Source organism: Lonchura striata, chromosome 2 (assembly GCF_050655825.1).
Source record: "Lonchura striata isolate lonStrDom1 chromosome 2, ASM5065582v1, whole genome shotgun sequence".
NCBI classification, from domain to species: Eukaryota; Metazoa; Chordata; class Aves; order Passeriformes; family Estrildidae; genus Lonchura; species Lonchura striata.
The window spans coordinates 136,326,088-136,342,407 of record NC_140704.1 but is presented as its reverse complement, the minus strand read 5'-3'; the positions used below and the strand labels follow the sequence as shown (position 1 = coordinate 136,342,407).

Here is a 16,320-nt window from a genome sequence, read left to right as displayed (position 1 = left end):
CCTTTTGTCTTTCTATTCCCACCTGTAGGATGGTAAGACTAATTTGGATAAATTTCCAAGTCACTTAAATAGATGTAGGCTCCTGAATCCCTGAACCTTGACTAGAATCCAGGCATCAGCTCCCCTATGAAAGATGTTTCTCAGCATGGAGAAAGTCATCAGCTGGCAGATGCTGAACAAAACTGAAAAGTGGTCACACTCTCTTTGAAGAATCATCACCGATATTTCTGAGCAACTGTTTCTACATGGTGATATACACTGCTGACCACGACACTGTCTAATTCATTCAGGCATGACCTATGTCTGGGTGCTAAAACATCTTACTAGTTTCCACATAGGAGCAGTCATACCTACAGCAAAAAACCAAAATTTTGCTAAAGAAGGTATGAACACACAAAAAATAGTTACTGAATTACAAAATGGAAATGGCTAATATATTTTTTGGATTTTACTTTTGATAAGAAAATCTCAGCAACATAACAGCTTCTAAAATAACTGTAAGCAAAGCAGGGAGAAAAGCCTTCAGCTGTGTCACTGGAATTTGCTGGTTTCCACTGCATTATAAAAGGGAGTTTAGCAGGCCCTTATTGAAAAATGCATTTTTCTGTCAGAGAAACTGACATGAAGTTTACCTGCTATCTTATCCTGGCTGTCAGAAGGGATGACATCAGCAGACTGCCACTTATGTAAGCCTATGATCAGCACTAACCCTCCAAATAAGAGATATTTGCATTTGCACTTTATATTACTTTTTGATATTCCAGAATCATGACCTATAACATGCTGTGCTCAAACAGTCCAACTATTGCTCACAAGCTGAGGAATCAGGGCCAAAAAGGCTGCTAAGCAGTAAAATAATTACATGATAATCAGATTTGTGATATAGCTGGTCCAAATGTTATGATGAAATACATACAATTCTTCATAAAATTTTTGAATACAATTCTTTAAGGAAAGAAACAGCATTTAATTAGGTCTAAAATACAGCAACAATAAACTGCCTAACAAGATTCCTCCTTCATGCATGGTAACTGTGCTTTGCACTTACCTTGTCACAAAACACCTTGATCTGGCAGTAGGCTCGGTGGATAGGTTTATTGCTGCGGTTGTTGTAGCTGTAAGTATCGATCTGAATCATCAAAGGAAGACCTTTTACTCCTTTTTGTGAGGAGAAGTCTGTGCTCAAGCAATTCACTGTGATGAAAATCTGTGTGCCAGAGAGATTACTTTTTAAAATGTGATGCAAACAACAATTAAACTTCCAGAAATAGTGGCAAGAAATGGGAAAATAAAAAAGTTTTAATTCAGCTATGATGCACGCTCTGGCAATTCACACATTTATCCTCCACTTCTGTCCAGCAAAAATACTTTCATGCTAGGAAGAAGAGCAAACTGGAAAGCCATATATTAGTGCTTCAGTTTGGATCAGAAGTTCACATTTGAGGTGAATAATTTGGTTCTCCCAACTTACCGTGCTTTGGTTCACACCAGAGCTCAGAATACATGAACTGGATTCTTTTTGGAAGAACCAGACCAGAAAGCTATGTTCCAGGAGCACTCAGATCCTCCAGCTGCTCACAGTTGCTAAATTCATGGGAACTGACTAAAGATAATCTGAGATAAAACCTCCTAAAATGTGCTTTATGTGGATGTCAGGATGCCAGCCCTTACATATTTCACTCTACAACCCTGCTCTGTTTGCACTATTTGTTGATACAGATCACCTTGCTTCACCCTTTCCAGCTGCCTTAGGTATGGCTTGATCATCTGACAGCTCATTCCAATTTAGTGGGACAAAGATAAACTCTACTCCTTTTTTTTTATTCTAAAAATTTTCTTCACGCTCTCATCAATACTACTGCTTTCTCCATCCCATTAATAGATACTCCTGTGTTTCACTTTAAGGCTCCTTCACAGTCTCTTGTCAGTTTTGAAGATGCATCTCACCCTATCTTTCAAACTAGGAAGGAATTTTTCAAATATTCATAAAACTACTCCCTACCTCTTCTCAGAAGTTTTCTTTGTTAAACAGCATCCATGTAACTTGACACTGCATTGAAAGAGTCACAGAATCGTCTGAGGTGGAAGGGACTCAGAAGCATCATTGGGCCCAGCTCTTAATGGCCCATCCAGAGATGGAACCCACAACCTTGGCATTAACAAACTGAGCTAGCAAGTCTCCTGCTTGCCTGCTTCAGAAATTCATCTCTTGCTCTCCTTCGACAACAAAAGCTTACAACTTGATCGCCACTAATCATATCTCCCTCTCATTAACTCAGTTGGCACCATGGTGTGTGTCATCTATACAGGACCTGGGAGAAGGGTTTCTCACCACCAAAGTCTTCCAAGGACTATTCTGACGTAAAGGAAACATGAACTGAAATATCACCAATAGCTTTCAGTCAGGATGGCATGGATAAAATTCAAGACAAGAAACTATAGTAAAAATCTAATTTTCAACCCAGTGAAGAATATTGCATTACATAATAATTTGGGGCAATTGTCTATTAACCTGATTCTACTTTTCACTTGCCCTTAGTTTAAAAGGAACAACAAAAGACCAAACAAAACCCCAAAAGTGTGAACCAAGGAAAAGGACTGAGAAAACCAGCAGTACATACTCCTGAACCAGGAGGACGTAAAACCTGCTCCAGAAGAATAAGGACACTCAGGAAAGAAGAGATCTCAAACTGGTTTCTCAAACACACCTGATGCACACCTCACCAGGCAGAGGAGAGGGCAGCAGGCCCCTGGGGTCTGGGAGGATTTCTGAAGGAAGAGCATGAAGGACATTTCCCCCCCTTACCCTCCATTCTACAAACAGGGAAAATAAACCAACAGGTAAGTGAACAGAATGCAACATCCCTAAGAAAGACAGCTGAAAATAAAGAAGGGCTCCAGCAGGGCTGGTGGGGGATACTTTACCCTCCTGGCTGAAGTTAACATTACAGTCAGGGTCTTTATGATGGAGCCAGAGCAGCTTGTTTGCCTGACTGAGCTAATGGCCCCTCCTCTCTGCTTCTGATTGTATCACAGAGCTGCATTTACAAATGAAATAGTTGAACTTTAACTGCAGAGAAAAGAGGGAGGCAGGGAAAGGCCCTAGGTGAAACTCTGATTTTGAAGCTGATAGCGTTATTTCTGTTTCAAATTACAAGCTGATCTCCTCCAGCTCCAAAGATAAGCATAGACACAAGGAATACACCTTTGAAATATGACAGCCTGAATTTTCATTTGCCTTCAGAATCATTTATAGTGTCAGGGCAATGGTTTAAAGTGTGTGAACACACAGCAGTGGAATGAAGTCTAACATAAAACAGAATCTGGTCTCCCTATATTTTAGCCCATACTTCTGCACAGGGATTTTCCAAAACGTACGTTCAAGTGTGAGAAGACATGCAGGCTTTGCATCAACCTAGCAGCTCATACTTCTTCCACCTTTGCTGCACACTCAGCTGAGAAGCAAAAAAGATCATGTCCCACCTTAATCAACTACAAACACTATGTCATCAACTACATACACTATGTCATCTTTTTCACTGCCTCCACAATCAGAGAGCAGAGCAGGAATGGCTGGAGAAGACAGACTTCATGGTTTCAAGAGTCCCCATACAGCAATAACAGATTATTCAGCATGAATAATAGATAGATGCTGTAAGACTCAATATCTTGTCCTGACACTGTAATACATCAGGATCTCTCTGAGGAGCAATGACTGTACATTCATGCACATGAAGTGTACTACACTTTATGTCATATCATTTGCATCTCACAGATAGATGGATTAGAATTAACATAGATCATTGATACTGGGGAAATTTTCTGCCTCCATGCAATGTTCTATCAGCTTTCCTGTAAAGCATCACACTGACTTTGAATTTGGAAAACACTGGGGTGTATAGAGACAAAGAGGACATAGGTTCTGTTATTTATTTTACAGGGTTTTTTTCTTTGCATGATTAAAGATTTGCAGTGCAGCAGGCTGCTATGGTGAAGAGGACCTGAAGAAACATCTGGACAGTCCCCTCCTCTCTCCCCTGGTCTGATCAGAAACTACCTCCCCAAAGCAGTGACCTGCCCTGAGCAGCACTGATTTCAGCCATTTGTCCTAACACATCCTTGCTTTGCCTTTTGCAGCTCTCACCTTCCCCCTGTTCCGAGCTCCTGTCCATAATGCATGTACTCCCACTCTCAATGAGACATGAAGCAAAACGACTCCATGGGTAGCCACAAAAAAAAAAATCTTCTAACTTTTCTTAGAAGATGCCCAGATTTAAGATCTCCTTTGCTGTGGTATTTTGCATAGTAGAATTAACATGATTAGAAAATGTAGAGTTAAGTAGAAATGACAGTAGCAGGAAGAGAAATCACTGTCTCCCTCCCACGCCCTGTCTATACTTGTCTTAGAATTATATTAATAAAATTTAGTATGATTGTACCCAAATTCAAATACATCCTTTTTTTTTTTTTTTTTTTTTTTTTCCCTGTGCAAACTGGAGTTTAGCAATGTTTTGCTATCTGGAACACATTGTATAATTGTCATTATAGTGATGTCTTTTTTTTTAATGTCAGCATATCTTAGATTAGAGCAATTAATGGCAGAGTTCCACCCATGTAGTCTCCAGCTCAGGCATGCCATTGGCAATTTAATACGAATTTAGAGAAACATCTGGTGCTGAGAAAGTTTCACAAGTGGCCCAAGATAATGGCAGCTCTTTTATTTGTTATAGAGTACATCTAGAAAAAGCACTCTATCTTTTGGGGACTACTCCTCCACGATGTAGCTGCTATTATGAGAATTACTGTTTGTTAAATACTGCAGCATAATTAGGGATGTACAAGACACAAACACAGTAATCCGCCTTAAGGGAAAGCAAGGCTCAGAAGTGCATTTCCCTTTTTATCATTTAATTCAGCCAACATGACTCTTGCTGCGGTCTCTCAGCTTATACACTAAAGGTCTACAGCTACGAAACTTCTAATATAAGCCTTTTATTTCTATTTACATTTCTGGCTCCCATTGTTTCAGAAACTGCCAAGGGCAGAAGGGAGGCACAAAATAAGAAACTTAAAGCAATTTCTCTGCTGAATACTGGCAATACATAGAACCGGGGTGACTGGTCTCTTAAAAGTCTTCTTTAAAAGGTTCTCCCTCCTGACTCCTAACAACAAAGAGTTAACTGACTCTCAAATGACTAACATCCATCCCATCATTCCTCACATACACAGAAAGTGTGGGTTTATAGTTTCTCCTACCAGCCGTTACCTTATAAATCCCACACAAAGGTAAGACCTTTGTTTTATTTCAATACAAATGTCTCCAGCAAATGTTTACACTTCTCTTTTGAAGCTTCCTCAACCCACACCACACCCCGGCAACTACATAAAAATGCCATTTGCTTTGAATCCCAGATACATACTTACCAAGCCATTTGTATACACTGAATTTCAACACAATGTGCTACCACAGGTTAACTGTTCTCTAATATATACACGTGTGTGTGCATGTCTCGCATCTATATATACACTCATATATATATACACTCATATATATATATATACACACATGCGCACACAGACATGGTTTATTAAAGTAGATGCCAAGTCTAATCCTACATAATTTCTGCTACTAACTCCCCGAAATGAAGCATCTTTTCCTTCAACCTTTACATTTTTGGAGTAGAGTTGATGTTAATTTCCTTCCTAATTAAATTAAATTTGATGTAACTTAAGAAGGAAATTCACGATTAAGAAAAATAAATCTTACACTAGTCAAAGCCTGTCCTAAGTATCACTAACAATGTCTAAGAAATATGGATTGCCACAATACAAATTACTGCTAGAGATAGTGCTGCTCTATAAGCTTGATTTTACCATTGTACCCACTGGAATTGGAGCTCACTTTGGCCCACAATATCCAAGAAACTAATCCTGCAAATCAGTCACTCTTTGAAAATAGCTTATTACTGTATGAGCCATGCCAAAACTCATTAAATAACTGGAAAGGTTCCCGGAGGCTTCAGCATACTTTGGATTAAAGATCTACTTTTCAGTTAAATATAGCAGGGCAGTTATTGCATGCAAGTACACACAACAACTGCTCAGCACACAACTCCTGCACTCACTGAAATCACCTCACTCATCTGCCAGCACTTGCCTAAATAACAGAGCCACCAACATGTCTGCTTATTGCATGTCCAACTTGCAGTGCTTAGCAGAAATCTGTAATTCTCTTGATATCACTGAAAACTGTTTGTCTCTTTAAGGTGACATTTTTTTGTTAGCAACTGTTCACTGAAGTAATATCTTTGATTTTAAGGCTAAAAAATACTTTCCCTAAAAATATACAATTAATTGTTTCAGAAGTAACACCATCAAAGCCAATTTAAATGCGCCAAGTACCTACCAGAGAGAAGACATATCTCAAGAAGGTGGTATGGTTTATAACAAATACATTATCCTTTGACCAAGAGAATTCTGTCTCTTTAACCATCTTTCTTGCAAACTAACTTCTATCAGTGCTAACACTGCAAGCAGACAGATGAATGTCCATCAGAAATGAACCTGTGTCCAAGAGACTCCACTAGAACTTTGTCAACTGGCTAGATGCTGCAGCAAAATCTTCTATAAGGCATCAGCAAGTCAACAACATAACTTCTAGCATATTATAAAGACACTTGTAAAATATAGTTAAGTCAGACAGTTGTTGTTAATTGTTGTTTGTTTCCTCATCTTTTTTTAAAGAACTCCTTTAAAAATACTAAACATAGCATTTGGGTTCAACCAAAGGGAGATAACAAATCACCTTACCCATAAATGCTACATATTTATAGCAAAATTAAATTTGGGAGGGAAACAAAGATGGATTGTACAAAACTGTTCTTCTCTTCCGATCCCTGCTCCCTTACAGCAATATTTTTTTTTCTTAAGAAAGCACTGAGTCTGACATGGCTATGGAGTCTTCCCCTCATTTCCCTGGATCCTGCTCTGAACCACAAGCCCCCCAGTGACCTCTAGATACCAGCCCCAGCAGAAAAGGATACTGTTCTAGAAAAGGGTAATGACGTGCCAGGACTAACTCTCCTCTGCCAGAGGCAAGGGGACTGCTGCTGTCAACCAGACACAGCAGAGAAAACACTAGCAGAGTGGTGTTTCTGACTTTGATGCTGTTTCCTTAGTTCACAGAAAGTAAGTGGGATTATTCCACCTCTTTATATGCACTGTACAAGATTCTGTTTCCACTGACTCGTTCTGCCAAGCAGCAGTTGGAAGATGATGCACCAAGCATGATGAACTGGAGCCAACAGCCCAGTTCCATTGACATTACTGAGACAACACAGAGGGGCCTCTGCCTCTACCCTCTGGATTCCTGTTTATCCCACTAAGACCCAGCTTACCAACCCTTAACACACTTAGTGGTAGCTGGCAGATTGGGACTGCCATACCCATTCCCTTATACCTTCATCCTGAAGGATTGTGAGGGGAAGGCTGCTCTCTGTGTGTGTGAGGAAAAGTTTGACTTCAAATGAGGAGAAATACAGCTTTAAGTTAGCTGCCATCCAGATGGAGTACAAAAGTGAGAAACCTGATGTTCAAGATAGGTCTTCTAAATGTGTGATTCGGTTTCCCAGGAGAGAGAGGCGTATTTTGTTAGGTGATTTCTACTACCTCTGTTTAATTTTCCATATCACTCCCCAGTGAACTTCCAACGAGAAGTTTTTCTTTGCTTCTTCCAGGGCCAGTAGTGTTTCATCACATCCCAACTCAGAGGCCCTGAAAAGAACTGTTGTGTACCACTTTTGTTTGACTTGGGAAAAAAAAAAGGCTTTTGTGCCTCTGAGGGGTTAAGTTTTAATCTTGAAGTTGTAGTGAAAATGGAAAATAATACTGAACAGAAACAATTGAGGCAGTTGAAAGATCATCATTCAAAAAGCTTAGGAAAAGGGAGTCTGTAATTATGCCTTGAAATTCTTGATCTCCCATGGATGAGGTAATTGCTGGAGAAAAAACAGCCTCCAGTGACATGCCTCAGAAGCCACAGCTTTCCAACACCGCAGGGGCATCCTATGGGAATCCCCAGACCCAGTGCAATCAGCTATTTTATCATACTTTCCAGCAGGAGCAAGCATGTACACATGCATGTGTGTGGGGAAGGGAAACACTTTAGTGCAGACAAGGTGATAAGCTTTCCTGTACAATCTGATTCATGCTTGATAGCCGAACACTAAAGCACATTATGAACCCTCTTTTATCAATACATTTATAGTTCAAGCTCCTGAAAGATCAGATATTTAATATGCCAAAATAAATATGCATAAGCCAATTTGCATTTTAATCACTTTCCTGCTGAAATACAAGCAGCTTAAATTTTACTCCTAGCACTTTTTTAATCCAGAAGGAGTCTTTATTTTAAAATCTTAGCTTGTTTTGTTTCCAATGATCATTGCAAAAGTTGCGTTCATAATATCAAGGCTAGAGCCAGGTGAATGGTATGAGATTAGAAAAAAACATCCAAGCTTAATACCTGACATTAATGGATATGACTTCCTTGTTCCTAGATCAACATGGGTGTCTTGCTAAGTCTGGCTCAGAGCTGCAAATGTCTTATTAGAGAACTGCCAGTCCTGGGACAAGACTGCCAGGTTCTAGCCCTGGCAGCGCTTCTATAAAGGTCCTCGAGGAAGACTGCTGTGTTGGAGATCCCAAATTGGTGTTTGCTTGCACAGTGATCACACACACACACAGCAGTCACCTGTTGTGACTGCAGAGGACAACCTACAGCTGTATTTTGAAATGGAAACTCATAATAGGGAAATATCTGGGCCGATCAAAATGTAATCACTACATGAGTAAATACAGCACCATTAGCAAGTGGGCCAAGTACAACTCTGTTTATCAAGGCCTGCTTTTGAAAGAGCTGGGTGATTTTCAGAACTATTGTCTTTTCTTTTAAGATGCGAGTCAGAGATTAAAATCCCTCTTACTATAAACAGCCAGCACTTTCACCTTCAGTCAGGAGTCAGGAGGCTAAGTGTTAATGCTACCACTCAGTGCGCAAAACAAGTTCTCAGAGGACTTGCTCTGAGGATGCAACCTCTCTAATGCTGCTGGAAACGCAGTGGGCAATTGTGCATGAAGAGGTCTTTGAATCTGAAAGATTCATAGCTCTACTTAAACACTGGACATTTTGTGTTCACCATGAAAACAGTATCAGGAGTTTGCCGAGCTCAGTGTTTGCTGTTTATTAACTCTACATCTCCAAGAGTACTGCTTTACCCCCACTCATTTTACACAGCCTATTTCCCTTGTTGTTTGCTTTCCAGGGGGCCAACTACTTCTTATAATTACCGGCAGTTTTTCATTTCTCCCACACTAGTCCGTGCTGTTGAAGCACTCTGACAGCCTTTATACAACCTTATCTGTAAGAAACTAGTTAAGGTGTTCTGATGTTCTGGTTTATAGGTCCACTTAAGAGTCACATTCCTGAATGAAAACCCCATGCCTGAGGGTACTTGACCATTAAAAAAAAAAAAAAAAAAAAAAAAGGTAAAAAAAAAAAGCCTCAGTCCTCAAAAATATTCGAGGGACAAATTCATTCCAATTTGCAAAGATGGTCTGTGTAACAATATAAAAAATAATGGTACCAACACAAGGGAAGGCACAGTCTAACTTGCAGAATATGGATTACTGGAGATGCTTATAATGTAGAAAGAAAGTCGACAATTTACAGAAAGAAAAGACTCAGCTTGTGTCTTACACCTGGCTTTGCAAATGGGAAAAAAAATCTGTTTCTCAAGATGGGCACCTACCAACAAGCTCTCTTATTTGTCAGAATGGAGAGAAGTGGAACAGTGCCTAATGATGGATGATACTTATAAAGGGATGTCACCTGCATGGCTTTTCCTCACCTTTGCCTCCTCATTGACATCCCAGGTAAAGGACACAGCATTGAATGCAATTTCTTCAATATTCCCAATGGTATTAAAACTCTCCTTGTAATCAGCTGTAAGAAAAAAAACAAGAGTAATGAAAAAATTTGAACTGTTTTACAACTCATAGTGCTTCTTTGCCTCTTAAGCTAGGTTGTCTAGTGCATCAAAACCACCTCTTGTATTGTTTATGATTAATTATGAATAATCTTAATTGCAAAGAGGTAATATCATGCAACCCAATTCTTATACATAGTATATCATTAGCCAATGTTCTTGTAAAATATTGTTTGCTCTCAAAAAGGAGTGTGACTCTGCTGGCAATGGTGCATTCATTAGCTTGACCAAGGAATGGCCAAAACTGGAAAATTAACTGAAAACTACTGAAGCATTGAAAGGGACTGTTCAAACCTTAATATTAAGAAAATACATGGTAAATCCTAAAGAAGCTTTCTAAAAGTCTAAGAGCTATGACTGGAGGAAATCATCAGTGTGCATTCCAGCTTTCACAGGAATTATTGCACTGGATGCTGAATTAATATTTATATATTATTAAAAATAAAATTAAAATCCCCACAAAAATCCAAACCACCACAAATCTTCCACAAAGAACCAAAACTACAAAGATCCTTTCTCCAAAGTATGTGCACTAATAAAACAGCAAATGAAGAAAAAAAAAATTTAATTTGTCTGACTACAAAATCGGCACCTTCTTCTCACTTCTTCCCCACGTGCTGTTATTATTTTCATCAATGAAGTAGCATTTTGGAAGGAAGGAAAAGCAAAAGGGAGGAAGATTTCAAAGTTGACTAACCCTCCCCCAAAATAGTAAGGCTGGAAAACTATGTAAAAGCAGACAATTCCCAAGTCTTCTTTATCATTGGAAAGAGAAACAAGCACTGCTTTTCTCTTACTTTGCTGGACAGTTTAACACCTTTTATTCTTTTTGATGACAGATTAAGAGAGATACCAGGTAATAGCAACTTGATTAAAGGAACTTCCAGATCGTTCACAGTATTGGCATAAAACTCTCTCTGGGATGAAGATTTCCTAAGAATTCCTCGAGGGCTGTAATTGGACTCAGTGCCATAGGGCTGAGATTACACTCCTGATCTAAAGTTTACCCAAATCTGTGCTTCAGAAGCACGCGGATTCTTTGCTTTGTAATCAGTTATAGAAAGAGGATATTTTTGTACTCTGTAAGACACGCAAATGGGTCCAATATTCATTCCCTTTGCCTAAACTGTTGGTCTCTAAAATATAATTTCTAGATAATAACTGCTTTAAAATAATTTATAACAAAAACATTGCTACAATAAGAATTATTTCATGTTTGGCAATCAGTATACTTTTATCTCATTTGAAACACAAGAATGCTGACATCTCACTGGGCAAATAAAACTGTATTCCTGGGAAACATGAATGATTTTGGATACAGTAAAAAAAAAAAAATCAGTTTAGACCATAGAAACAGCTTGAGATATTTGGTGATGTAGCAAATTAACAAAGTGCTTGAGAGGGCAGGCAGGCTTTTCATTCCCACCTTGAACTCAGATCTTTTTAACTGAAGTAATTGGCTTCACTATCTAAATTCAGTGTGGGGATGCAAATGAGAGGAATTAGGAGACACATAAGTAGTTTAATATGCATGTGCACACATCCACCCACCTCTTAAATTTATGATTCACCAGAAATGGCCTAGTGCAACTGACTGCTGCATATGGGCGTGCTCTGTAGGTGCACTTAGGAAAGAGATGAACAAGATGTCTCGTAAAAAAACCTGTTTTCTTGTCTTAAAAGGCTGTCAGAACCTCACCAATCCCTCCCTTCTCTCAACACATGCCTCTCCTTTAATTGCAGTACACAAATCTCATGGGGTGTCTATGTGACACTGTGTTAAAAAGCAGAAGTGCATCCTATTCCCCTCAATTTACAGACAATTAAAAAAGAATGCTCAGTTGATTTAGAAACCATTTACACCTCAGAATATTTGAAAGCTGTTAGAGTCACTACAACTTTTCCTCTTCTCCTGCTGTGAGTTACCAGAGTTGTTCAATATGCAAAAAAAGGCTGCACAGGAATTATTTCCTCTTTTGTTACTTTGCGTATTAAACAATGGCAAATTTTTAATGTTAAACACTAATCATGTATTACATGTCATTGCATACTTTTGTATTGTGGACATAAATAATACAAACTATCCTGAAAAAAACAAGGGCAAATTTCTATGGAGCACAAAGCTTCCACACCCACTCTTCATATTTGAACCTGTTCTAATATGTCAAATTATTGTACTTATTCTAAGTAATCAATATCTACTGCAATTGAGTATTCTTTATTTTAAAATATTTGAAACAAAAAATTTAGTGATCCAGTGTCACAGCACTGGGAAAATAAAGCTGTTTTCCCCCTGCCCCCTTATTCCTCCTACAAAAGTAAACATGCACCTTAGTCCTTCTTCAGAAAAATCCATTACAGTACATAGGCTAAGTTTTGGAAAATACCTCACCTTCTTGCTTAGTAAGTGTCAAGCCCTCAAGTTTATCCCTCAAGCACTAAGGATTTGAATACATGTAAGTACATGCTTGTTTTTATTAATATCAACACATCTTCAGACCTGTCACTGCACCTTATCCACTGAAGCATCCTTCCTCCCAGGAGGTGCACCAGCCAGTACACAAAACAAATTAAAGCAGTGACCCCTGTGTGTCTGGAGTGAAGGAGCAAGTCATTATTTCCTCCAATGTTCAGAATGTAACTGCAGGCCAGAAAGCAGACAGACAGATCCCTGCCACAATGGAAAGCAGCACAAGCATAGTCCCCCTGTCCCTCTGAGATCTGAACAGCTGGAACTGAAGCATCCCAAATTGATTTGATCCTCTGCCTGCTAAGGACCACATCATGCTCTAGATTAAAAGTGCATTTATAAACAATTAGAAATGATTCACAGATGTTAAACATACTACAAACATCAAATTAAAATAAGAATAACATCTATGGAACAGGTGATGCAGAGTTTTAAACACTTAATTTTCTTTGTTTACTACACAGGGCCTGGACATTAACTCCAAGTATTTATAGGACTCCTTCAGGGATGTGAAATTTTAAAGGGAAATCTTCTTAGAGTAATTCAAAATAATTTTGCATGGAAGGGACCCCTGGAGGTTATCTGGTTCAAGCAAGGCCAACTTCAAATTTAGATTAAGTTGCTCAGTTAGATCATTTGATGATAAAACTAGAAGATTTTGTTAAATGCAGCTTGATACTTGGGAGCCATTCTGGCCTAATAAGCCAGTTAGCCATGCCAAAGAAAATGAAATGTACTTCAGAAATATCATCCTTGTAAGAGGTAAGGCTGTATTTCAGTTGTTCTCAAGAAAACACTACTGTGCAACATTTAGGTCTTTTTTTTCTGAAAACTGAGGTGAACCATGCTCTTACAGCTCTTATATCTGAAGGGCTGTATCAGTAATTCTTACTACACTGTGCTTTGCTCATGTTTGCAGTGCAAATAAAGAATATGCGCCTCAGTGTTCAAAAGTGCCTCAAAAGTCAGCACAGAGCTATTTCACCTCAAACTAATGGAAAATTAAAAGACATTCACTTTAACACAGGTAAACACACAGCTCATGCACAGCACTTATTTTGCAGAGCACTATTTTTCAGAATATGTATCATAAGTTAACTTGTTGGGCTAAGGCAACCGAAATGTGCCAGGACACCACAAATGCAGTGGAGTTAGAGGGTGCTGGCACTACAGTGGAGTGAGCTGCTCAGCACATACTTTTCGAAGGTATAAGCACTACTACCACAAGCTTGTAGGGACTAGCACAAAAAAAAAAGCAGCCTTCAAAAGAGCTGTAAGATGGCCTGTTTCTTCTTTTAATGTGTCACAATAAAAGTAATTTGTTCTGGGGTGGCGGTTTTACTGAGTCAGGTACCCCAATGGGCAAGAAGAGAAAATGGGGGAAAGGGGGAAAAGAATGAAGTTAATGAAACTGTTCAACCAGAATAATGATAAGACAAGAAGCAGAGAGGACATTCTGGAAGAGCTGTTTGGACAAAATACAATCCACCCTAAATAACGCCAGACCTCAGTGGAAACTGCAGCATTTGAAAATACACAGGCAGCAGAGTGATTAGGACCACTTGGGGACAGATTCCCTGATCACACAGTTCAATCACCCCCTGAAGTGTCCAAATGTTCTCTCCAAGTAACCCTGCTTTGGTTTAGCCCCCCTCTCTGCCCACTCTCATTCCTGCCATTCAATGGTTTGGTTCCCTCAGGCGGTCAAAACAAGATAGACTTTGCCTGCTTTGGTCTTGCCGACTCCTTTAACTGGAATCCGAGCAGATGGGTGCATGTGTAAACTGCACGTGGGAGGGGAGAAACGCTTGATGTCTAGACACTGCCACTGACTTCAACTTCAGGCTCCTTGGCGGCAAGTACGTGCTCTTCCTCTGCTAACATGCAGATAGGACAGCTGGGGGTGACGTGGGCTTGTAAGTACTTTAGATGGGATGAAAGGTAAGCAGGTCTCTCAGGACAGCATACCAGAATTTGCTTCTCCCTCACTGCTGACTCAAACTCTAGGGGTGTAGGAATCCTGCACACTCCTTTGCAGTCACCACAATGATGACATCTGCACTCTCAGGCTGCAATTCCACATCAATTAGCTAACATAACTGTTGCTGGATCAAAGACTGGATCACCCTTTGAAAAAATAAATGTAACAGATACTCTGCCACACCTGAGGAGGTGCAGACCTTGATTTCCCAGCTGCAGAAGGAGATACACCACTAAATACACATGCAAGGGGCAGCCCTTCTGTGTAAATACTGACAACCATTCCTTCTGCATGGTTCTTATCCAGCTCCATAGACCCCACAGTCCTAGCAGAATTGAGCCATTGCTAAAAACTCTGGTACAAGCCAAGAAGCCATTGCCAATATATTCCACCATATTCCTGTGCAAGGCACCAGAGCTTTCCATATCTGAAATCTTGCCTGAAACATCTGGAGATGTTCTTAGACTTACCAATGTCAAGGACTCTCTGTTTAGCTGTGTGCTGCCGGGAATGCCAGTACTTCCAATATTTCAGTTGTTCATCTCTGTTTTTATCCTCACTGAATACAACCATGACCACACTCTATGGAAAACAACACCATTAGTTAAATAATTAATAGTCAGGAACACAAAAATTAAAATCTCCATATGCCTCTAATTCTGATCCAGCCACTACCCTCTCCCAGTACTTTGGTTGTACAAGATTGGGCTTTATCAGTCCAATACTACAGTGTAGTTAAAGACTCAGGGCAGAAGAAATGCAGTTGTAAAATAATGCAAGGCCCAGGATTATGTTCTTGATATCCAAATAAAAAGTAATAATATTCTTAGTTTTAAAAAGCCAGCTTCACTGACTAAAGGCAAGACATTTTCAATTTAGTATACACAAATACTCTTTTTGGGAGCAGGACTCTTGCATTTATGTGCTTAATGGCAAATTCAGTGTAACTATTTACTTTGAATTTGCTTTGTTAAATTGTGATTCAAAGGAAACAGATTGAATTTTTATGCAAAAATTTACACAAGCAATTTTTGAAAAAGCCCTGCTGTAGGCAAGCAAAACAACATAAGACAATGAAGGAATGATCATACCAATTAAAATTAAGTGAAAATAAACCACAGAGGAAAAAAACCTTCACTTTTAAATGTCCTGTTTTATTTTCACCCCAAGACACTAAGCCCAAAAAAATCACTACCAAGCTGCTTTATAAGCCAAGGAGGTAGATTACAATTGTTTCATCATCTGTGTCCCTCCACAAGCCACCACCACAACCTTTCATGCACTCTGTGACCTTCTGCAGTCCACCTATAAAATGCTGAACACCATCACCACATCTTCCATGTCTACCTAGCCTCTCCATGGGCATGAGGCATATTGGGTGGGCACCAGGTGTGTGTGGCTGGCCAGCTGATGCACTAACCAGAACTGGCCGAGCAGACTAGCTTTTCCACCAAGGACAGCACCGATGTTTTTATTAACCACTTACAGGGAACTTGTAGAGGTTTAATACCTTCAAAACCTCTTGCCCCTCTGTTAGCTTTGGATGGAATTGGCAACAAATTCAACAGTCACTTGAATACAGCCCTGGCAAACAGAACATGATTGTGAAAGTTGCACACTGTTTCACAATCTTCTGTCAACTACATCCTCTAGAAGGATGCAATCTCACCTCTCCTTTATAATTTCCACCCTTCTGTTTCCACAGCTTCAAAATTCATGTGGCAGTGCATTGAACCAGGCATATGAGGACTGGTTTTCAGTCAGACTAGTGACCTCCTGACTCCTGTTTCAGCTCTACAAGTCTAGAGCTGGAACCACAAAAT

The 16,320-nt window shown here is 39.5% G+C and overlaps 1 protein-coding gene across 5 annotated transcripts in view; it reads right to left on the bottom strand.

Moving 5' to 3' along the window:
* Positions 1-16,320, bottom strand: part of GRHL2 (grainyhead like transcription factor 2) — a 67,469-nt gene that overhangs the window by 26,523 nt on the left and 24,626 nt on the right. For all 5 annotated transcript variants that reach the window (XM_085572415.1, XM_085572417.1, XM_085572420.1 and 2 more), the window contains 3 exons: positions 14,968-15,079; positions 9,909-10,003; positions 1,049-1,207 (listed from right to left, as the gene is read on the bottom strand). In XM_085572415.1, the coding sequence (XP_085428541.1) occupies positions 1,049-1,207; positions 9,909-10,003; positions 14,968-15,079 (366 nt within the window). The remainder of the gene's footprint in view (positions 1-1,048; positions 1,208-9,908; positions 10,004-14,967; positions 15,080-16,320) is intronic.